General features: G+C 34.7%; 1 protein-coding gene and 1 long non-coding RNA gene across 3 annotated transcripts; one reads left to right on the top strand and one right to left on the bottom strand.

Annotated features, from left to right (window-relative positions):
- The first annotated feature begins 1358 nt into the window (after positions 1 to 1358).
- Positions 1359 to 7298, top strand: LOC107769149 (uncharacterized). 2 transcript variants are annotated; one of them, XM_075252121.1, is made up of 8 exons: positions 1359 to 1860; positions 1960 to 2065; positions 2398 to 2925; positions 3151 to 3360; positions 3602 to 3664; positions 3745 to 3965; positions 4492 to 4604; positions 6988 to 7298. In XM_075252121.1, the coding sequence occupies exons 1-8, from the start codon at positions 1801 to 1803 to the stop codon at positions 7097 to 7099; spliced, it is 1413 nt and encodes a 470-aa protein (XP_075108222.1). In that variant the 5' UTR covers positions 1359 to 1800; the 3' UTR covers positions 7100 to 7298. The 2 variants fall into 2 exon arrangements, with proteins under 2 accessions (XP_075108222.1, XP_016443840.1); XM_016588354.2 differs by having other exon boundaries at positions 2398 to 3360.
- A 2224-nt stretch (positions 7299 to 9522) lies between these two features.
- On the bottom strand, positions 9523 to 11621 carry LOC107768968 (uncharacterized). Its single transcript, XR_001644291.2, has 3 exons — positions 11529 to 11621; positions 11307 to 11432; positions 9523 to 10920 (listed from the first exon to the last, which is right to left on the bottom strand). It is a non-coding gene; the product is annotated as an uncharacterized LOC107768968 (long non-coding RNA).
- Between the last annotated feature and the right edge of the window lie 13233 nt (positions 11622 to 24854).

Raw genomic sequence — 24854 nt, 5'->3', positions numbered from 1 at the left:
CAGAAACACTTTTCAAAAAAATACTTTTGGAGAGAAATTACTTTTTTGCTTATCAAAAACTGCTTCTACTATTACTCGAAAATATTTTTTTTCCATCTAAAGTTTGACCAAATACCTTAATTTGGGGGAAAAAATTACTTATGGGCGAAAAAAAGCTTAGCCAACAGGTTATTAGGACCATTACTCGAGTTGAATAAAAAGCAGAACACCATGATATAAAAAATAAAAGAGAAAGGGAAAACTATACTCCATAGTGGTGAAATGGAGAGTTTTTGACTAATATTGTCCCTTATTTTTTATGGTAGGTCTATTTTTGTCCCTCAAATATAACCCTGAGCATATTGAGTCTCTTAAGTATGCTAAATTGGAGCACTTTTAGTCTCACTGACACAATACGTTCAAAAACTAACGGTGTTATCCAACTCTGATTCATGAAGCAAATATTCTGCTCTGAAGCAAAATGTTTTCTCTCATTTTATTAAATAACGCAAATTATCAATTTAATTTTTCATTTTTAGATAATGTCTTCTAAAATTTTGACCTTGAAAATATCCCCTTTTGTGCCAGTTTTCAATGAAAAACTGACACTGTATAGCCTTTATAAAAATAATAGCAAATTCTTTTTATATAATTTGTATATTTTTTTGTATATATATACATTTAAAAATTTCGGTTGATTTTTCCAAAAGGAAAAGTTAAAATTTGAAAAAACTAGAGTTGTAAGGATCATTTCTAGGCATATTATTGAAGCAAATGAATAACCATGTTGTATTATCACTTTTAACCCGTGCCATAAACTATTTACATCTGGTAGCGGAAAAAAAAATATAATTTGTATAATTTTTGTATATTAACATACAATATATATATACAAAAAATAAATAAATTTTATACATTTTTTAGGTTATTATTTTTACAGCGGCTATACAGTGTCATTTTTTCATTGAAAACTAGCACAAAAGAGGATATTTTCAAGGTCAAAATTTTAGAAGACATTATCGAAAAATGAGGAATTAAAGTGATAATTTGCGTTGTCCAATAAAAGGAGAGTAAACGTTTTGCTTCAGAGCAAAAGATTTGCTTCATGAATCAGAATTGGGTAACACCGTTAGTTTTTGAATACACTGTGTGAGTGGGACTAAATGTGCTCCACTTTAGCATACTTAAGGGACTAAATATGCTAAAGACTATATTTGAGGGACCAAAATAGACCTACTTCAAAGATAAGGTACAATATTGGCCAAAAATTCTGAAATGGGAAATGAAATGGAATTCAAAACCGAGGCTGAGGATAAAAGTACTAAATTACCCTCCTATTGTCCAGCGCGCAATATTCCGCATCTGGATTTGGTCCCTCCAACCACTCACTTCATTTGAATTTGAAACCCGAAAAGAAAAGAAACCAACAAATTCTACGTAGAATATTGATTTGCTCACAGAATTACATGTGCCTCCTCTTTATGTATTCTGTAGATTTACCGGTGAAGTAACGCTACTTAACGGCGCGCTCTTCTGCAAATTCAAATCCTCATCCCTCCAAACCCAATTGGTCATTTCCCCCACCCCTTAAAACCCACTTCTCTCACTTCTTTTGAAACCCTAAATCAACCAATTTCAAAATTTCAAGAACCCCCCTTTTCTAATATACCTAGCCAATAGTTAATTCTTCTCTTTTATCATTTGGTAATACCCTCTTCTTTACAAATTTAAGCATTCAATTTACAGTCTTGAATTTGAATTTTTCTGGGTTTGTTGAAAAGTGTCGTGAGGGGGCAAAATCGTGGTCTTAAATTGGGAATTATGGAAGAGGATTGTGGAATTTCTGATCAGTCTATTGGGGTAACTGGATCTGGGACAAAGGTTAGGGATTTTGCCCTATTGGGTGTTAATACTTACTTATTCCTGTCCTTTCTTTATTGGGTGTTTATTGGTTGTTTTCTTATTCTTTAAATGTTTCAGGTCATGGTAGGGGAGAAGAGGGGCCGCGTTCAAGTTGAAGAAAGATCGGAACTTTGTCACAAAAGAGTGAAAATGAGGGATCTTGAATCTGTTTTGCGTAGAGAAGGTATAGTTTTTCTTATAAATTTGGAACTTCAATTTTTTTGAATTTTGCACATAGGAATCTTGATATTCTGAAGGATTTAATAGTGGGAACCGAAAGTTGAAAACTTTAAGCAATTTGTATTTGTAGTTTGGCGAATATATAGTGAATTGGTTAGTCAAGATGCAGTCTTTATGATTTTCTAGTGCAGTGTCTATGTTTGCTGACATTTAAGTTCTGTATCTCTAAGGCATCTTTTGCTGTTTTGCCAAAATTTGATATCTTTTTGTTCCCTGACCTTAAAGATCCTAGTCTTGTGAAGGTAACTTAGTAATATTTTTATCTTGCTCCACCAGAAAGAACTGAAATGGGTACTGACCCTGCACTTAGATTGCTTGATCTGAATGCAAATATTGCTGCTCCCGGCAATGCCACTGCATCACATGTTGAGGAGACTGACAAACTGCCCTCTCTGGGGAATAAAGACAATGGTCCCGAGGGCGACTCTATGAAGTCAAAAGGGTTTGCTTTAGATCTGAATGCAGAAGATGTTTCTAGCTCTATTAATCATGAACCCTTGTATCCGTGTAAGAATTCGTCCTTGAAATCAAAGGACGATTTTGAGTGTGCAAGTTCTGTTGGTCCATTGGACGAGAATGAGTCGATGAGACTCTGGAATGAGATGAAACAAAATGGTTTTCTTTCACATACTCACGGAGTTGCGCCAATGCCAAAGCTGCAAGGGAGGAAAAGTAAAAATGATGGGATGAAGAAAAAGATGGAGCTTGCGAAGAAAGAACGAGTTAGTAGGTTTGCAAAGATTGCTGCACCTAGTGGGTTGCTCAACGGGTTAAACCCAGGGATCATAAACCATGTCAGAAACAGTAAGCAAGTTCATTCCATTATAGAAGCCCTAGTAAGGTCCGAAAAGCATGAAAATGCCCACATGAATGGTGGATCGAAAGACCTTAGTGAAAGAAAGAAAGACCAGGAAAATATAAATGGTCCGGGAGCAAGTAAATTCAACCTTGCTCATAAAGATCTGCCGGGAAGCAGGTGTACAAGTGGTTACCTGACATCACTGAGTAAATCAATCTCTTTGAACTCAGGGTTTATAGGAGGAGATGGAGGGTCATGCATGGTTGACACCAGGGTTACTGGAAAGACGGTTTATCATCCAAACCATAACATTGACACTGAGGATGATGCACTTGTGCTGAAGTTGTCATCAACCACAACCATTGCTTCAGATAATACGAGCTCATTATCTAATGAGGAATCGGCAAACTTAGCAAGTGTTACTTCACTTTCTGTTAAAGGTTGGTTTTTGTTTTCCTTCTCTTATTTTGTTCTCCTCTTGGAATACACAATGTGCTTAATATGACGAGTTAAATATGCTGCTGAAAACTTCTGAGATGAGCGCTTTAGTGTTTGTGATTAACAGACACTTGGAAATCTAGGCTTTACAAGTGGTAAAGCTTCAAGTAATGGCCCATTTGTCATATAAATCTTGTTTTACCAATAGTAACATGCTGATATAGAATTTCTTTTGTAATTCAGCTGCTAATGTAGCTTCACAATGGTTGGAATTGCTTCATCAAGACATAAAAGGACGTCTTGCAGGTATAGAAAAGTTCTCTAGGGTACTTGCAGGTTATTTGACTTGGATCAAAATTGTAACGCACTCCATTCTATATTTGCAGCATTGCGGCGTAGTAAAAAGAGAGTCCGGGCTGTAATTCATACAGAATTCCCTAGCTTATTGTCCAAAGAATTCTCATCTAATCAAGAGAACAGTTCGTACGGTTCACAAAATTCTTCTGTTGGTCACTTTGACAATTCTATTGCTCATGCACATCGTGCTAGATGGACTGCATTGTTTGACCAGATGGATAGAGCTCTTTCTGAAGAAGAAAAGCAACTGGTGAGTCTACTAAAATCTTTAATATCAATTGTACAATGTTTGAGAAATAAATGTTGAAAGTTCATTCAAAGAAGCAACTCTTCATTCTGTGCTTTGCCTTTTGCAGAAAGCCTGTCTAAGTCTGAGGAAATTCTGTTTGAATTACAATGCTTGATGTAATTTTCAACAACTAAATTAGAGCACCAATGATGATTGCTTCATGTTATACAATATCCCGTCAAGTTTGTTTAAATTGAAGCATGTTTATGTAATTCTATTTTTTAAGCCAAGTATAAATTCACTATTTAAATCTATTGGAAGGTATAACGAAACATTTTGTTTGGGAAATCTTCTCAGTTTCATCACGATATAGATAAGGATGATTTGCTTATTGAAGAAAATGCAAATATGCATACTGTAGATATCTCACCTGTCTGTATGTGTTTGTCTCCTTTTAATTGCGTCATGCTTCTTTACCTTATTCCTCCTTTTCTCCTATCCTCCACAAAGAGATATTTATTGTCTGTCTGTTGCACTTGAGTTTTAGGAAAGTTCGCTGAACCAAGTAAGGCAAATGCAGATGCAATGTGAACATGGTCTTCAGAAATATGGCGCACCATATAGTTTGCATCAGATGGGGATTTTACAAAATGACTGCAGGTAAGTGTTCAGACAGAAGCACCCTTATCTGTGCTGTCCTTTTTGGGGTTGAAGTGGGGGAGTTCATGTGGCCCTTTCTTTCAACTTGCAAGTCTTTTGACATTTTAAACTAACTAGTCTTATGGTACGCGCTTTGCGCGTGTACCCATACCAGTATGTATATAGTTTTCAAAAGAAATCACATAAGTATTACTCGTATTCAAAAAATCACGCATTGTAGATGCTTTTTTGTAATTTATGAGGACTTATGCCAGAATATCTTATGAAAATTATTATTACTTCAGTGACCTAGTACTAAAAAGAAAACACAAAAGATTTGGGAATGAAAAGATTGGCCCTGTAGCTCCCAAAAAATTGATAATGACAATGTAAAGTCTAAAAGAAATGACGGGTGAGTTAATATTTTACAATAAATAACTTAATATAGAAAAATGTAACGAAGCATTGTCATTTGTTGGACGTAACGCAGGAAAAGCGAAAAATGTCAACTTATTTATAGTATATTTTGTTTTCTACTATTCCATCTTTAAAGTTCTTACTTCTTATAAAGAAATGCATACAAATTATTACTATTAATTTCGATATATAAATTTCAGTATCTTATCTATCCTTCACTTATCTAATTGATTTGTGCTTTAACATGTATAAGTTCAACAAAATGTTTAAAGTACATTATATTTTATTATGACTTTAATTAAATTATTTTCAAAATATAGTCATGCCATTTATAAACTTATTTATAGATAATTTTTTTACTTGTCCTAATATATTTATAGGATTGGTTTACGATGTTAGGAGACTTAAATGGGTTTGAACTTGAAATTATAATGTTTAAAAATGACTACAGTTGATATTTTACGATGAATAATTTAACTTAAAAAAATATAGCGAGGCTATCATAAAAATGATTACTTATTTATAATACATTTTATTTTTTACTATTTCATCCTTGAATTTTTCAGGAAGAAATACATATTATTTATTACTGTTAATTTTGATATATAAATTTCAGTATCTTATCTATGCTTCTTTAATCTAATTGATTTTGTTCTTTAACTTGTATAAGTTCATCAAAAAATTTAAAATATACTACAGTTTATTGTTACTACAATTATAATTATTTTCAAAATATAGTCTTGTCTTTTGTAAACTTATTTTAGATAAGTTTTTACTCGTCCTAATATGTTTTTAGGTTTGGTTTACGATGTACAGGAGACTTCAATAGTTTTGGACTTAAAATTATTATCTAAATGTTTATTGATAAATTTCAATGTATTCATTTTAACTTATGCTCTATCAATAGATCTTTTCCTTTGAATTTCTTTGCATAAATCACTTTGAGTGTTCCTAATTTTTTTAGAAATTGCATAAATCACTCTGTTAAAGATTTATCATTTTGTGTTGTAAAGTGGATAGTGAATACCTTTTGAAATATTCACACAAAGAGTACTATTTTTAAAACAAATTAAAGAATAAGGAGTTCTAATTGCTTCCTATTTATTCTTCTTTCAATTAATTTTATTTTCTTATTTTACTGAAACAATAAAATTATGAAGAATTATTCGGCAACAATTCTATAACAAAGATAAAACTCCTAAACCTAAAAAGAGTTTTAAGTACACGCTAAGGTTCCTACTTTGATTTGCTGGTATTTCATTTATAGATATTGTATATTACATAGTTTAAATAAGGAAAAACATTAACACAAACAATTTAGTAGTAGTTGGTTTTGAAGTGTCAAATATTAGAAAAATAATTAAATGACTATTTTGTCTAGTATGAAATCGATTTTTTTAAAAAAACGAACGATATTTCGCTAAGGGCCTTCGAGCTTTTAATATAGTATAGATAACTGGTAAAGTCTCATGCCCAAGGCAAATCCATTCTAGAGTTGAGATCATACAAGAGTACTTTACCAATCAAGGGATAGACCTATCTTGACTAAGTAAGCGACCTTTCTTAGACCGCAGAAGTGAGCGTACCCTAAGGCTCTCCTCTCTCCCCCTTTTTTAGCCAACAACACCAACTCCATTTTCACGATACAATTTTAAAAAGGACTTCGAAAGCATTTTGCATGACTGAAATTGAGAAGAAAGAAAAACTTAATGTAACAAGTAGAACTTAAACCGTCCAAATTTGAGCACACTGCTGAAGGCTTTACACATGCCTGTAGTTATTAAGGCTATGCTGACTAGAACATCAAAACGAAGTTAGATATTCATTGGCCTGAACATATCATATGCTTGTCTCAAATCTTTCTTTCCATTGTGCATTTCCTTTGCATAAAGTTTATGATTTTTTCTTCACTCGAACCTTGACTGTCCATTGCATATCATGCACGCGACGAAGCTAATGTTATTCATATTGTACATTCACTACGCAGATTAGAGAAAGCCGAGAGCCCAGAAAGGGATTTAGCAGTCAGGGCTGCTGCTGCTTCCATTTATTCAACATGCAACTTTCTATCTTCGATGGAAAACCTACCTTGTTGCTGACAATTTTATTTTCAATTTCTTCGTTTAATACTGGAGTCAATTATACTGTACTTTTGACTCTCCTGATTCATTTCTACTTAATGTTGTGGTAATTGTTGCTGTTAGCTTTAAACTTATTTATAGTTCACTATGGTAACCTTCAAGCAGAATCTGCTTTAACAAAGACCATATTCACACTATAGTTGATTTCTCTTATAAATTTGGACTGTAGTTGCTATTATGTCAACGTTGATGAATTATGCAGATTTTGTGGGAATATACAAGGTTTAATGGTGTTTTATCTAGTGCATTGTGCACATTACGGTATGTCTAAATCAATATATAATTTGAATGGTCTGATAACACAACACAGTTAGCACTTAAAAATATACTAGTAAAAGATTAAACGTGAGCAGAGTATATCTTACTACAATTATCAAATGAAGGAATAGTGGATAGTCTCTAAGGAAACTCGCCTAATGTCTAATATTATTGTAGGTTAAGGACTGATATTACAATACTCCGTCCGTTCCAGTTTATGTGAACCTATTTCTTTTTTGGTATGTTTCAAAAAGAATGACCAATTTCTAAATTTGAAAATAATTTAGCTTAAACTTACAATTCTACCCTTAATGAAAAGTTTTTATAACTACACAAATACTCTGGGGCTCTTTTTGATTTGTTGGACTACAAACTTCAAAAGTTCATTTTTTCTTAAATTCTGTGTCCAGTCAAATAGGTTCACATAAATTGAAACGGAAGGAGTACTTTTTATTAGATCTCCCCCAAAAATACCAAGAGGATGTTATGTTTCAAACTCTTTTTCACTCTAAATAGGGACAACTCTACGTGCAAAATGTAAAGAAGTTATATGCATAAATTGGTTTTATGTATTGTCAATACTTTTGGCCAATTGTCTACTATCTGCATGCCTCTGACAGCATAAGAGTTAGAACTTACACATCTCAAATAATCAACAGTTATGGAGGTTGAGTTATGACCTACAAGTTGTGCGTTTTGAATAGGGGTGGGTGTCAATGGTTCGGTTCGGCCGGTTATTTTATAAGATTTGTACCATACTATTTTTTCGGTTATTCTATTATGTATAACCAAAATTAGATTTTCCGAAACTGTCCCAATCATGTCGGTTTCTCTTCGGTATCGGTACGGTTCGGTTAATTTTCGATTATTTTTTTTTGTGTCATGTAAAAGTCACCAGTAGAAGTAGAATGCAATAACCTGCGTACTTTTATAGGATTTCACAAAACTCTCTAGACATTTTTACTGTTTAAAGGTGATGAATTAAGAAAACATGAAAGATGGTCAGAGTATATAACCATCAACTATTTTATAGCAGTGTAAAAGAAATTAAGCAAAGACAAAGAAAATATAAATCACACACGTGGAAAGATATTAACCAAGTTGGGACTCAAAAATAAAGTTTATAGAAGATTAAATATTCAAAAAGATAAATCTAAATCATACGAAAAAAAACATATTCAATACATTGTAGTTTGCTACTCATAATCGCTAGAATACCATGTGTATTGCTAGTGAATATGTTGGAAATAATTAATTTCAATAGGAGTAGCATAATAGGTCTGGGAATTAGGATTTTGAGTTTACTTGTTGGCTTGTAACAATTTTCATAACAAGACCCAAGGACAAAATTAATGTTTTATTATTTTTAAACTTAATATATAAATATATTTTTCACATGTAATTTATTCGGTACGGTTCGATATTTTTTCGATTTATTTTCATAAAATAAAAAATGGTTATAGATTTATATTAAAACCTACAGTTTTATTAAAAGAAACCTGAAAATCGGGTCGGTACGGTTCGGTCGGTTTAGTCGGTTTTTAAATAGGAGTATTATCACTTTTAGCCCGCGCCAGAAACTATTTACATCTGATAGCCAAAAAAGTGTATAAAATTTGTATAATTTTTGTATATAACTTGCAGAATGTATATATATATATACAAAAAATATACAAATTTTATACATTTTTTCTGTTATTATTTTTATAGCGGCTATATAATGTCATTTTTCCTTTTAAATATCGATTGACACCCCTAGTTTTGAAATGAGTTATTATCATGATCCATTTATTAACTCGACCTGTTTTCCCGGTTCAAACTTAGTCCATCTGATACCCCTAGATTATAATCTAACGGACCCCAATTTATTACATTCAAGAAAACCTCAGATTCACGTTAAACAAATGGCAATTGGCAGTTTGCCTGAAAATGGAGATTGGAGGTTATAATTGTGTCACTGCAAACAACTTAGCTTTAATTCTTCGTTTTCTGAACAGGAAACAGTTAATACACAGGAAAATATAATATAAGTTCCTCTGCAATTCAGCTAGAATGAGAGAGATATGACCATTCTGCTAAATATAACTCTACAGCCACATTTTACTTGACATGAGTTGTGGTGATGGATTATCTGAAATCTTAACCAGGGGGCGATATTGCAGCTTTACGCGCTATGCATTGTCTAATGCCTTTACCACATACATACCTGCATAAATTTTGATTCAAAACTGTTAGTTTGAGTGCCCGTATGAATTACTAAAGAACTTGGTTCGTGTTCCTTAAGCGTAAAGTAAATAAGCAATAAAATGAACACAACGATTTTTACGTGAAAAATCGCCCGGCTCAAAAGGTGCAAAAACCACGACCTACCACGTAGGATTTTCAACTCCAACTCCACTGGAACAATGAGCCAAAATGTATCAATTAAAAGACTGTAATTAAATATTCTCTAGCACTCCTACTACTCTTATTTGATTTACAAGTTACTCTAACTTGTAAAGCAAAACATTCACTCCAACTCACTAATTGTTTATGACACTTGATTACATCTCAATTTTCTAAAATACATTCACTAGACTGACTCAGAAAGAATACAATGCAAGTACTCGACTCGACTAAACGACTTATGACTCTTTTGTTGATGTGTAAAAGGATAGTTCAGAAGTCCAAAGTCGATCATATTTAAAAGCTTCAACTTGAGATCTTCTAGGAGTCCTATTCATAGTTAGCTTCCTCTTTCATAGGACTCCTACTATTCCAAAGATTTCACAAGACTTTTGTCTCTGACTGAATTATCCATATCTTCTTGAGCAACGATCCTTATCACTTATAGCAGCCTTCTTTCACCAAGCTCGGACCTGAGTAACTTTGAGATAAAGTTATTGTCTTGTACAGACGTACAAGTATCAACATGAGGAGCTGATCCTTTCTTTCGAGGAGCTGGTTCTTCAGAACAATTAAGCAGCTACGTTGAGGACGTGGTTCTTTGAACATTTAGTCATACTTTGTTAATCATCAAAACTTAAATACTCGACAAAAACTTAAACAACTGTTCATGGAATCTTAGAAAGAAGTTCATGAGGCAGCAAAAACCTGAGAAGGCCTTGCTGTTAGACAATAAGAATTCAAATGGAACCTCTATTATAATTTTATAACGCTGTCAGTCACAACAAATGGAAACTGGATGCCTCTTTCTCAAAGATGATCCGAGAATGCTCAGCGCCCCTTATTCTGCATAGAACATGACACTAGGATCTTAAGCTTAAATAAACTGGAGGCATGCAAATACACAAATTAGATACAAGAGTACATTTGCGTGACATAGATCCAAACATTCTTTACCATCTTCTTATTTCAGGTAGTGATATCACAAAAACAAAACATGATACGCCAGTAAACTTTCCTGATCATATCTCTCCTTTCTTCTTTGATGAATGGTTAAGCTGCAGCTTCTCTCGTCAGAATGCTTGGACAGCAGCACGAATAGCTACCCCTATGAGAACATAGGGAGCATTTGATTTCTGATGTAACAAAATGTAAAAACATTCACTGCAGTTCCATAAACTTAAAGCGGAAACAAGCTTCTATGAAGGAATGCATAACTTAATCAGAAGTGCATAATATATATCCAGGGCCAAACCTCAAAATTAGAAACTAATTTGTGTAAAAATGACATTGCCAGTTGAAAGGAAATAGCTATAAAGCAGTTGAAGTAGCGAAAGATTTGGATATTGATTAAAAAAGTTGAAGTAGCTTATGCCAAGCATCTATAGTCTTCAGGTTGCCTGACCATGAATGATGTAAAGCTAAAACTGTGAATTACCAATTGGCAACCTGAAATCAACAAACTGCTAACTATAGCATTTTGCCTAGTCACTTGAAAAGCAAGCAATTTTCTGGTACGTACCAACTTCAAGCAAATGGCCAGAAGAAAAAGTGAAACAAGAATCAGAGAGGATAGCTCTCAACACCATTTCCTTCAGCCCATTTTTCACGTGTTGGGCCGAGACCATAACAGAAATTTACGAAATTCCTGAATCCAAAGGAAAATTGGAGCTTCAGATTGAAGGGAAACTCCATTTTCATGAATGCAGGTAACTGAGGAAAAGGAAACTATCGTAGAAGTTACCTTAGATGTGGAGCATGACCAATTAAGTTGTCTATAGCATTGATTCACTGCAACAGTTTTTATGCTCGTGTGAACATATTTTGTTTTTGTTTTAGGCTGTGTCGATAATTTTCTCCCTTCCTAATGATTTATACTTCAATACCTATCAAGAGGAGTGATGTGTGTGTTGTCTAATTTTTTACGTGCACAAATTATAGAAGGACCTGATTCTTATATATGTTCCTTATACTATTGTTGCGTAATAATAAATGCGGAAAGCAAAAGACACAAATATTTTTACGTGGAAAACATCTGGCTCAAAAGGTAAAAAAATAACGACCTACTATCGAGTATGATTTTTTCCAACACTTTACTAAATCACTGAGCCAAAAACAGTATTTACAAAACTTTTTGTTAACCTAAGTATTACCTCTAACCCTTTGTGGCAACCGACTTCTAGTTGTTGCGATAACTTCAAGTTAACTCTAACTTGAATACTACACTCAAAGTACCTAGTGCAATTGCTTCAAGATAAAGCTGAAAGGTACAACTCAAAAGTCCTACTACAATGAAACTAGAATAAAAGACAGACACTTGGTACTAGTTCTTCTATCTGGTTCATGTAGCTTCAGGTTCGCACACTTGAATCTCACAGAAATTGTTTGCAAAATGCCTTGCTATTTTGCTCTCAGCTCATGTTTAACTTCAGCGTTTGTGTGTACCTGTAAAATGAGAACATCCTGAAATATATAGAGTTAGTAGAATAAGAAATAACTAGAAGTCTAATGCTTTACTCTTCTTTGGTGGAAGAGTTCTAATTATCTTCAACTTCTAACTCCTCCTTTATCAAGGATAGAGTTATCTTCGAGTAAGGAGTCCTTCTCCTTATCACTTATGCAACCTTTTCGTTCAGGAGATATCAGATATAACAACTTAAGCTTATCTCCTTCATGTGCATGCCTTGTGCTCGAATCTGCTCGTGTCTATGTGCACTGTGTATGGAACTGGTTCATGCTTTTGTCAATCATCAAAACAAACTTCACTTAGGCCAATAAATTCTCCCTTTTTGATGATGGCAAACTGTGTGCTTTTCGTAAGCATAATCCATGTTTCAACTCAGTTCAACATCAACACAATATTAGAACACTTTCCATTTTAAAGTCACAAATCATCAAGGACCAGGTTCATTATGTTATAAACATCATAGTCCAAAGTAAAAAGCACAACTTATCTTTCCCTTTTTGGCATCATTGAAAAGTTATATAATTATGTTAGATAAAAAGATTTTAGCAGATTTTACTCATGGCCACTAGGCTACTTCAAATGCAATCATGGAGTCAAGCATCATTTATCAATCTAATGATATTTGCTATCTAAGAAGCATTAACAAACATTTAGAGCACAAAAATAGTTGATTATCATTGATACTAGTCATCCACAAAGCATAAAGAAAAATAAAGGTACTGGATCATGAGCAAAAAGAACAAAAAATAAATCTCATCCGGATCACTGTTTATCTAACTAGGGTAGGAAGATTTCAAGGCTGGAAAGGACTAGGTTCTTGGTTTCTGGCCTGAAGTAACTTTAACATATCATGAAGAATGCATTCATTCTTCTCCTTTTCCTTTGCAAGCTCAGCCTTAAGAGCATTCCTCTCAGTTTCTACTTCAGCCAGCCTCTTCTTCAGCCTCTCAATCTCAACATCCTTAGCCCCACTCTCTTGTACCAAGGCTCTCACTTTGTTGTTCACATATACTTGGATGAACCAGGTTCTTTGGGAGCAGTGTGGACTTCATAGTCACATGCAGTCAAGATGTTGGCCCCAAAGTAATCTTTGCTTGTAGTAACATCCCATTTCTTGAGGGGTACCTTGAAAGGAGGAAGTACAGCCATGAGAATGAAACCATAGGGCATGCCATGAGTTTTGGTGCAGTTGACGAGAGTCTAGTATATATAAAATTCTAACTCGTACTCTGTCAAATAATAGTATAGAAAGATATCAAAACACAGAGATTAGTTTATCTATTCTACAGACGTTTCTTGTTTTAATTACTATTTGAGAAAATCACAAAGAGTTGAGTTATAAATTAACTAACTAAAAATGCATGAATAGAGCAATAGAAAATATTTTATTTTTCACAAATATAATAAAAAGGTGTTGGGATCTTGATTTCACTTAATATTTCTATTATATAGTAGAATTATTATTCTTCAATTTTTATTTCTCAAAAATGTATAAATGCCTCTCACGATTACAAATATATATTATTACTCAAGTTGAATAATTAATTGCACTCCTCTCGGTTATACAAATTAATCTTCAAAATAGTAATACTAAAGAACCAGAAATATATGATTGAACTTAAACATGCTCTTGTTAGTAAGTCTCTTTCAGTTACCCTACTGATTATTACACTATTCGCCTCTCTCGATTACAAATAAGTGTAAAATTAATTATAACATAAAAGAGATAGATGTTACTGAATAAATATTAACATCTATCAATACTACAATTAACTATATTATTTCTTCTGCCTCTCTCGATTACAGAATTAATAAACAGTTAATATGTAATACAAGATAGATAGATATTTATAAATCAAATAATGTTTAACTGTAAAAGTAAATAAAAGTTAAATAAAAAGTTTTAGCCCAAGCATGTGAATTTTAGGAATAATATCTACTATTATATAGAAATATTAAGATCCGTCTTGCTTCCAACACAAGAAAATTTACTCCATACTGGAATTAGTACTAACAATAAAAATATTCTTGTCCATTAAATAAGAAAAGAGAAATAAATATTCAAGAAGAATAATTCCCCCTATTTAATTAAAAGCAGGAACTAGAGTAATTTTCTACACTAAAATTTATTTAGAAACAACAACTAAACCACTATTGTGATTTAAAAGAAAAGATAACTTGATACTAGTGAAAGAAATAAAACAGAGAAGCTTATTAAGAATTTGGATTCAGACTTCTAGCTCTAACCTTTCTTTCCACTCCGATACCCTCTTTTGATCGGGCAACATCTTCTTATATAAGAAAATTTCATGATGACTTCTCGATTTGGTACTAGATTTCTATGAAAAATCTAGATTTTGCATTTGTAGATATGAGAATTCGAATTCTCGATTTGGTGCTAGATTTCCATGGCAAATCTAAATTTTGAATTTGCAAAGATGAGAATTTTTTCATTCTAAGTTTAAATTTCATCGTTTTCGTCATGGCAAATCGAGACTTGGTGCATTCATGGTAGTAATGAATCATAGCTCAATCTTACACTTCTTTATTGTATTTTTTTTGAATATATATATTTTTTTTCATGTTGCGCACAACAATTCTTCTATAATTATTCCTGCAAAATAAAGTTAAGAATGTAGAGGAAACATGATAATTTATATGTTTTGTGAGAGAAATTATGTGATTAACATCTGGTAAAATGCACTTATCAAATTCTCCCATACTTAAAACTTTTACTCGTCCTCGAGTAAAAAAAATAAATGAACATAGTAACTAAACACTTTAAGTGAAATCATGAGAAGTTTTGACAAAGAAGAATTGACTAAGACCAATCTACGAGTTCAAATAACTTTCAGGTGTACTCATGTTCACCTATTGAGAACTGAAAATATTATATTTTCTAATCCCAAGTGTGTCTTACCGAATAGAGAGAGATGCCCATATATCACATAATATATAGATATAGGATCATAGAAGGGCATTGTCACGACCCAATTTTTCCTCCGTTGGGGTATCGTGATGGCACCTAGTCTTAGGGACTAGGTAAGCCTAACATTTACTGAATAACAACAATAATTAAATAACATCTAACAATTTTTGAAATAGAAATCTCTATAAAATTTACAATTCCCAAAACCGGCAGTACAAGTCATAAGATCTACAGAGTATTTGCTAGAAAACTTCTAAATACAACTGCCCAGAAATAAGTATAAACAGTACAAACGAAAACTGGAAGGTGACTCTGAAGCCTGCGAACGCAGCAACAAGTTTACCTTGAGTCTCCACAGCAACAGTCCACACAGCTAGCTAACGAACAAGTACCTGGATCTGCACAAAAAAAATGTGCAGAAGAGTAGCATGAGCGTAGTATGAGTACACCACAACGGTACCCAACAAGTATCAAGACTAACCTCAGTGGAGTAGTAATGAGGAACAATCAAGACACCTACTAGACTAAATAACCTGAACAAGTATAAGTATAGGAACAATATAGTATAGTTCTGCATAAAGACTACGTGAAATGGCAAATAATACGGTAATTTCAGTAAGAAAGGAAAACAACAACTATCAGCGGAACACCATAGTAATGATATAGAAGAACGAGCGAAAACACAACCTAAATCCGATAATCACAGATAAAGAAAGGACAAGTAACAACTAAACAAAACGTCCTCTTTCACACCAAGTTTTAGTCAATAAACTCTACGAGGTACAAAACCTCATACTATTCACAACTCACGGGTCCCAATACCTAAACCCTAACACTTGGCATCTTGTGCCCTTATTACACTTCATAATCGCAGTGATGAATCACGTGCCAAATAGAGCCATTCTCATATAGAAGGCAACTAAACAAGGGTGTGCATCTATACTCAACAATATCAAGAAAACCTCTTAATCGATAAGAGTACTCAACTACGTGTATGCTTGTGCAAGTGTCCTAACATAGTTCATGCCCTCTAGTAAGTACATGAAAAAAATAGACAGCGCGTAGAATGTTTCCTCACAACTTTTCACTAGATAAAGCTCACACAGGTAAGTGTACCACTACACAAACATCACCAACAAGAATACCCCCAGGCCATCACAAGTCATCAAAAATAGATCCCTGACATAGCCCACCTTGTCTCGTCACGTGTGCAATAGTAAAGTAAATGCCCGCCTTATCTCGCCACACATACACACACACACACACACACACACACACACACACACACACACACACACATATATATATATATATATATATATATATATATATATATATATATATATATATATATATATATATATATATATATATATAGATAACGAGAATAAAACATAAGGGAATACTAGACATAGGACGACCCAACATGATATAAAAACTCATGCATGTGACATACGGGCCTATAAGGCCGACAAGATCATTAGTATACTCAAAATATAGGTCGATAAGGCCATACAAGTATACATATACGTGGCATATGTCTAAAATCCTCTAAGAGTACATAAACATCATATAGGTCGGGACAGGGCCCCGCCATACTAAACAATACACACCCGAATCATACTGACTAAATAATCAACTCTAGAGCAAATGGAGTGCACCAACATCTTCCACTGAGCTGATAGCCTACTTGGAGGACTCTCGGCCTGTCTATCGGGACCTGCGGGCATGAAACGCAGCGTCCCTAGGAAAAATGGATGTCAGTACAAATAATGTACCGAGTATGTAAGAAATGAAAATCAGTAAATCATAGACATGAGAGAAACATGGAGTAAAAGACTTGACATGTAAGTCTGAAGAACTCTGTGAATCATTTAATATTATAATGTCATGCATATGTGTATAAATGTCATACCATGCATAGGTATATGCGTTCATAACATCATCAAGCCTCTGAGGGCATCCCATCATATCATCTCGGCCACTGCGGGCAAATCGTCAACGTATACTAGCTGATCAGGTGGTGGTGGGTATATAATGCCATAACTTTTTTATCACATACCATATACATATAATATATACGTATATAACGCCATCTGGTCATGGGTCAATGTACATATATACATGAATGAAATGCATAAGAAGTACGTTAATAAGATTTCTCAAAATGTCATAAGATCAGTATGCCTTTGATTAATATTATGAAATAAACTTTATCAACTTGCGTATTTTTCTGAAACCCACGAACAGATGATAGAATAATAAGACACATGGGGAATCAATAATATAGACATCCCTAGTATTTCTATGAATAGAGTCATTTATAAAAGTTGCATATTTGCTCGTTTCGTTTGTATTGTACGGATCATGCCAAAAGTAAATGATGGATAGCCTTAACATACCTTAACTCCATTGAGTCCTTAATACAGTCCAAGAAATTCTTCAAACAACTCAACTCAATCTACCATAGCATAAGGAGATTTAAAATCAGTGTTGAGTAAAGGCTAAGTCCGCAACTTAAACTAGTAGCTCGTTTACGTAAATTTGGGCAGCATCTCCCCTGTAACTAGGCCCTCCTCCAATACCATACACCAACAATAACAAAAACACAACCATAAAAACATGTAATCATAATTTTCCAACCTTATCTCCATCACAATATACTACAAAACAGTATACTCCATCACAAGAGACGAGATGGGATGTAAAAATTCCATTTATTTAAAAGTCAAAAAGGTGCTACTTGGCACCCTATGATTGGCCCTTCTTCCAATTCTTATAACTTTTTATCCGAGTGTTGTATGAATGAACAATTAAGTGCGTTGGAAACTACATTCCAAGACCTTCAATTTGGTTTATAATATGTCCCAAAATGACCTCATATAGCACACAAAAATTATTTCTCAAAAATCTCTGTTACCGGGAAAATCCTTAGTCGGTTTTTCCGCAACTTTAATCCGATTTTTTCCAAACTTTATATTTTTTATCCAAACCTCGTATATAGTCATATCATGACTTTAAAATCATTTAAATCAGGGTGTAACAATCTCCCCCCCTCCCCCCCAGAAACATTCATCCTCGAATGTTAAACTCCCAGAGATTTATAGAAATTTTGGCAGAGTCTCCTCTGTAATGGTACCACTACCAACCTGTCAGACAGAAAACCCAACAATAAAAAGACACACTGGGCCATAATTATCAATAACACCAATGGCCTCACACGACCAATAACAATAACTAACATAAGAATCAAGTACCATATACGTACCTAAAGGCTGTGATGTCTCAGTCTGATCCTCCTCCGGAAGTGGAAACAAGTGAGGATACCTAGTCTTCATTTCTGCTTCAGCTTCCCAAGCCATCTCCTCCACATTATTGTTAATCCAAAGTACTTTAATCGAAGCTACATCCTTAGTTCTTAATCTCCGAACTTGTCTATCTAGTATAGCAATGTGAGCTTCCTCATATAATAGTTGCTCTGTAACCTGAACATCGTCGACTAGAATGACTTTAGATGGATCTCCAATACACCTATGGAGCATAGACACATGAAATACTGGATGTACAGACTCCAATTTGTAAGGCAAGTCTAACTCATATGCTACTTGGCCTACTCTGCGTATAATCTTATAAGGTCCAATGTACCGAGGGCTAAGATTTCCTTTCTTACCGAATCTCATAACGCCTTTCATAGGTGATACCTTTAGGAATACCTAGTCATCTACTTGAAACTCCAAGTCTCATCGTCGATTATCTACATAGGACTTCTGACGACTCTAAGCTGCTAATAGCCTTTCCCGTATATGCTTAATCTTCTCAATTGCTTGTTATATCAACTCTGGTCCTACTAACTTAGTTTCCCCAACCTCGAACCATCCGATAGGTGACCTACACTTACATCTATAAAGAGCTTCGTATGAAGCCATCTAAATGCTGGAATGATAACTATTATTATATGCAAACTCAATAACTGGAAGATGATCATCCCAGCTACCCCTGAAGTCCATCACATAAGCCCGTAGCATATCATCCAGTGTCTGAATAGTACGTTCAGCATGACCATCTATCTGGGGATGAAATGTTGTACTAAGACTTATCGGAGTCCCCAATCCTTTTTGGAAGGACCTCCAGAAATTACCTATAAACTGAGCACCTCTATCTGAGATAATAGATATAGGAAAACCATGAAGTCGTACTATCTCCCTAATGTAAAGCCTTGCATAATTCTGTGCTAAATAAGTACTCCTGACATGCAGAAAATGGGCTGATTTTGTAAGTCTATCGACAATAACCCATATAGAATCAAACTTACGTTGGGTATGAGGTAAGCCTATGATGAAATCCATATTAATCACTTCCCATTTCCAAGTCGGAACCTCTATAGCCTGTAATAATCCACCAGGTTTCTGATGCTCAATCTTAACCTACTGACAATTAGGGCATTGAGCAACAAACTCTGCTATATCCTTCTTCATTTTATCCCACCAGTATATTCCCCTGATATCATGATACATCTTCGTCACTCTTGCATGAATAGAATAACGAGAATAGTGAGCTTTTCCCATAACCTACTAACGCAACCCTACCACATTAGAACACATAATCGACCTCGATATCTGAGGACTCCATCTCCTGTAATCTCAAATGGTGTATTATTCTTTTGGGGGGATGTATCTCTGTAATGAGCTAGCACAAGATCCTCATACTGGCGTTCCTTCACTTCAGTTACTAAAGAGGATGTTGTCGTTTCCTGAATAGTAACTCCGGTATCACCTGGGTCTAGTAATCGAACTCCAAGACTAGATAGTTGATGAATCTAATGGGCAATCCCACACTTCTCTGGCTGTAAATATGACAGGCTACCCATAGATTTACGGCTGAGCGCGTCGACTACTACATTTGCCTTCCCCGGATGGTATAAAATATCAACATCATAGTCTTTTAGTAGCTCCAACCATCGCCTTTGGCATAAATTCAATTCCTTTTGGTAAAGATATATTGAAGGCTCTTATGAATCACCGCGGCTAACTCTAAATGGTGGGTCAGATAATTCTTCTTGTGCTTTCTTAGTTGTCTTTAAACATAAGAGATTACTTTTCATGGTCGTTCTGCCACTTGTTGCATGAATACATGGCTTATATCATTACCCACAAATACTGGAATTCTCTGTAACTCATATGATCTCAAATATCATCTTTAGATTTTTTTTCTTCCCGTTCATTAGCCACGATAGGTGCCACTTTCTTATGGAGTGCATACAATGTTGTTGTGAGACTGTTGTTACAAGACCATTTCTTCCCTATGTCACTATGCTTAAGTTGAAGCCTTCTTCCTTATTCCCTCAACTAGTCTTTCTTTGTAGTACTTAGGAGAGACCCTTTGACTCCTGTAAAGCTGCGAGCCTATTACATCGTATACCCGAAATGTTTTTTGATGTTCTTAATCGCCTATAATTATCCTTAATTATTTATCTCCACGCCCTTGTGCTCGTAAGGTTGATTCTGGACTGAATTTTTTGACTATCTTCTCAGTGGCACCGTTTTTCTATTTAATTTTTGTAACACTTATACGGTACCTTTAACAACCCCAACTCCTATCTGAATATTTCTCAAGGATTACAATGTCATCATATTTGCGAGACTGAATTCCCTATGTTAGGTTTCACTATGTTTATCTTGCAGAACCTGCTGATTTGTCTGTATCCTCTTATTTAGCCATGGATAGGATCTTCCTGAATCAACTACTAACTACACATTAGTCCATTCTTATATCTATATTCTGTGTAATCTCTCTTGGTTATATCATTTATCTTAACTTACCTCGCACACTGGCTCCTTATGTATCCAGTGTTCATTTGCACTTATTTATCAATAACATCTAGTGATGGAACCCTTACTGCCTCTCCCCGTCATCATGCTTACATAATGTTCCGGAGTCGTATCATATCCGTAGGATCTGAATAAATGCAATCTCATTCTTTTCGCCTTTCTACCATATTCTTCCTTTACTATTCCATAGTTACCGTAACCACATAACTTCGACTTAATACCATATCATACCATCTTTCCCCCTTTAGGGGAGTACTAATATTTATTGCTATGAAGATTTACCTAAAAATGTTTCACCTTTTCATATTTGGCGTCTTTTCACATCTTCACGAACTCTTACTTGCCTTGCGTTAACCCTTCTGTACCAGGGATAATTTAATTTCTTACACACAAAGGTGACACCTTGTGTAACTAGCACACTTAGTCCCTTAAGCTCAACTCTGCTCACAATGCTTGTTTTAGGGAAACGTCTTCCTGAATGGCCTTTAAAAGTTATTCTTCTGTTGTCCATTCAATTATCGCCCGAAACGCGATCTATGAAATTCTCACGATGTCAACTATTATCAAATCCTTCGGTCCCGAATTCATGTTCAGTTTATCTTATGCACTAGCCCATACTAATTTTTATTACTCCGGGGGTCTAACTTTTCCTTATGGTAATCACGTATGAGTCACCAACTCATTTCTCGAAATGGGGACATAACTTTATGGATTATACTCTTTTATTGTTTCAAGGCATGTAACTTCTTGTCTTTTCCTTCACTTGACTATAGAATCTGTAGTCCTGTCATATTTTGATTTACCGTTATCATCCATTTATCACATCTTACTCATAATGCTTCATTTACTTTCTTGTTATTCTCCTGCTAATATTTCTGTCAATCACCTTATTATGAAAATTTCTTCAAAATATTCTTTCACTTTTAGCCCCCCTTGATTCAACTCACTGGCTCTTCGGGTCGCCTAACACTCTCTCTTTACTAGGGACGAGAGCCATACAAAGGTAAATATTTACCCCTTCTAGGATTCCAATGCCAATCTTCTGAAATTTCTGAACATTCTAGTATTTATATTTGATTGTACTATTCTAGAGTGCACCATCTGGGTGTCTCACAAGGAGAACCATTACCACGTTTGCAATATCCCTCGAAAATGTGAGCTAATGATAACAATCCATCCACAATTTTGGGTTACTCTAACCTCAGCTGGATGCTGATATCCCACCATTCTCTTAAATTATATTTATTAGCTCTCACAGGGCATAACTGAAATGGGTGTTGTCAAGTAAATATATTGTTGAAAGTAACTCAGAATGCTTATATTTCTCTGCCTGAATTGTAAATAGAGATAATCTTCACTAACTGGGTATCTCATATCCTTCTTCACCTAGATTCTTTTACTTGTTGAAACTTGTATCTACCTTTTGATTATCTCATTGCTTTTTACCATAGGGGTAGATAGATATTCATGCCTTAGGGCTCCTTATCAAGAGGCTCACACGTCGTAGTACACACATATCTACTGAAGGCCTTACATTTACTCATCATAAACATGACGCAAAAATCGAGTTCCTCTGACTCAACTCTTCCAAAGCCACATTCAATCTCTTACCAACTTTCTTTCTGGATGTAGATGTCATTGTATAATGAATAAAATAGAATTTAGGAGTTTGAATTTCTTACAACTGAGCTCTACCACACGATCTAGAGTAAGAAGAAAGAGTGACAGTCCTAAATGCCATGTAGCCTCCTGCTTATAAGTGTGGTGCATAACACACCCATAAATAAGACTCTACTAGACACGACTTGTAGACTCCCTTGGACGGAATTGCTCTAATACCACTTCTGCCACGACCCAAACCGTAGGGCCGCGACAGGCACCTGGTGCCTTACACAACCAAGTACCAACATAACATATCTTTCTTATCATTCTATCATGGGTAAATGAACCGGAAAGGCCTTCATGAGATAACTAGAATAAAACATAAGGGAATACTAGACATAGGATGACCAAACATGATATAAAAACTCATACATGTGACACGCGGGCCTATAAGTCCAACATGATCATTAGTATACTCAACATATAGGACGATAAGGCCATACAAGTATCCATATATCTGGCATATGTCTATAAGCCTCTAAGAGTACATAAACGTCATAAAGGTCGGGACAGGGGCCCGCCATACTAAAAATACATGCCCGAATCATACTGACTAAATAATCAACTCTAGAGCAAATGGAGTGCACCAACATCTTCCACTGAGCTGATAGCCTACTTGGAGGACTTCGGCCTGTCTATAGGGACCTGCGGGCATGAAACGCAATGTCCCCAGGCAAAATGGACGTCAGTACAAATAATGTACCGAGTATGTAAGAAATGAAAATCAGTAAATCATAGACATGAGAGAAACATGGAGTAAAAGACTCGACATGTAAGTCTGAAGAACTCTGTGAATCATTTAATATTATAATGTCATGCATATGTGTATAAATATCATACCATGCATAGGTATATGCGTTCATAACATCATCAAGCCTCTGAGGGCATCCCATCATATCATCTCGGCCACTGTGGGTAAATCATCAACGTATACCAGCTGATCAGGTGGTGGTGGGTATATAATGCTATAACCTTTTTACCACATCCCATATACATATAATATACGCATATATAATGCCATCTGGTCATGGGTCAATGTACATTTATACATGAATGAAATGCATAAGAAGTACGTTAATAAAATTTCTCAAAATATCATAAGATTAGTATGCCTTTGATTAATATCATGAAATAAACTTTATCAACTTGCGTATTTTTATTAGACCCATAAATAAATGATAGAATAATAAGATATATAGGGAATCAATAATATAGACATCCCTAGTATTTCTATGAATATAGTCATTTATGAAAGTTGCGTATTTGCTCGTTTCGTTTGTATCGTACGGATCATGCCAAAAGGAAATGATGGATAACCTTAACATACCTTAACTATATTGAGTCCTTAATACCGTCCAAGAAATTCTTCAAACAACTCAACTCAATCTACCATAGTATAAGGAGATTTAAAATCAGTGTTGAGTAAAGGCTAAGTCCGCAACTTAAACTAGTAGCTCGTTTACGTAAATTTGGGCAGCATCTCCCCTGTAACTAGGCCCTCCTCCAATACCATATACCAAAAACAACAAGAACACAACAATAACAACATGTAAGCATCATTTTCCAACCTTATCTCCATCACAATATACTACAAAACAGCCCACACACCCTAATCACTTCATACATAAAACGACAACCAAAGTAGTGTCAAACAACCTTAAAAATGTAACGACGAACGACCGGCCCACCATTCCGTCATTATGTGGTATTTCTCCACTCCATTTGTCCTCCAAAACTCTATTAAACAGTAGAAAAATAGACAGCTCAAAGGCAACGCGAAACAACCCACAAAGCAGTCCACTACAAGTCTAATAACTCGAACTCACGGCTTCCGATCACCGTCCCGTGAGTTCTAACTATTTTCAAACGAATTTATCAACCTTCCTTGACATTTACGCGCTTAAATACATAAATTAAGAATTTTATTAACTATTAAATACATTCCAAAACTCAAACTACAAAGAAAAAGAGAGGCGATATAGCGATACTTACGTCGTATGGATCGATTTAATGTTATCGCTTCATGATTTCGTATCCGGGATGATAGTCTTGTTTGAAGATATTGTAGAGAGCTTAAGGGTTAGGTTAGGGTGTCATTTGGGCGAGCTCTCTAGAAAAATGGAGAAAGAGACGAGATGGGATGTAAAATTTCATTTATTTAAAAGTCAAAAAGGTGCTACTTGG

Source organism: Nicotiana tabacum, chromosome 4 (genome assembly GCF_000715075.1).
Source record: "Nicotiana tabacum cultivar K326 chromosome 4, ASM71507v2, whole genome shotgun sequence".
NCBI lineage: Eukaryota > Viridiplantae > Streptophyta > Magnoliopsida > Solanales > Solanaceae > Nicotiana > Nicotiana tabacum.
This window is presented reverse-complemented; position numbering and strand designations above follow the sequence as displayed.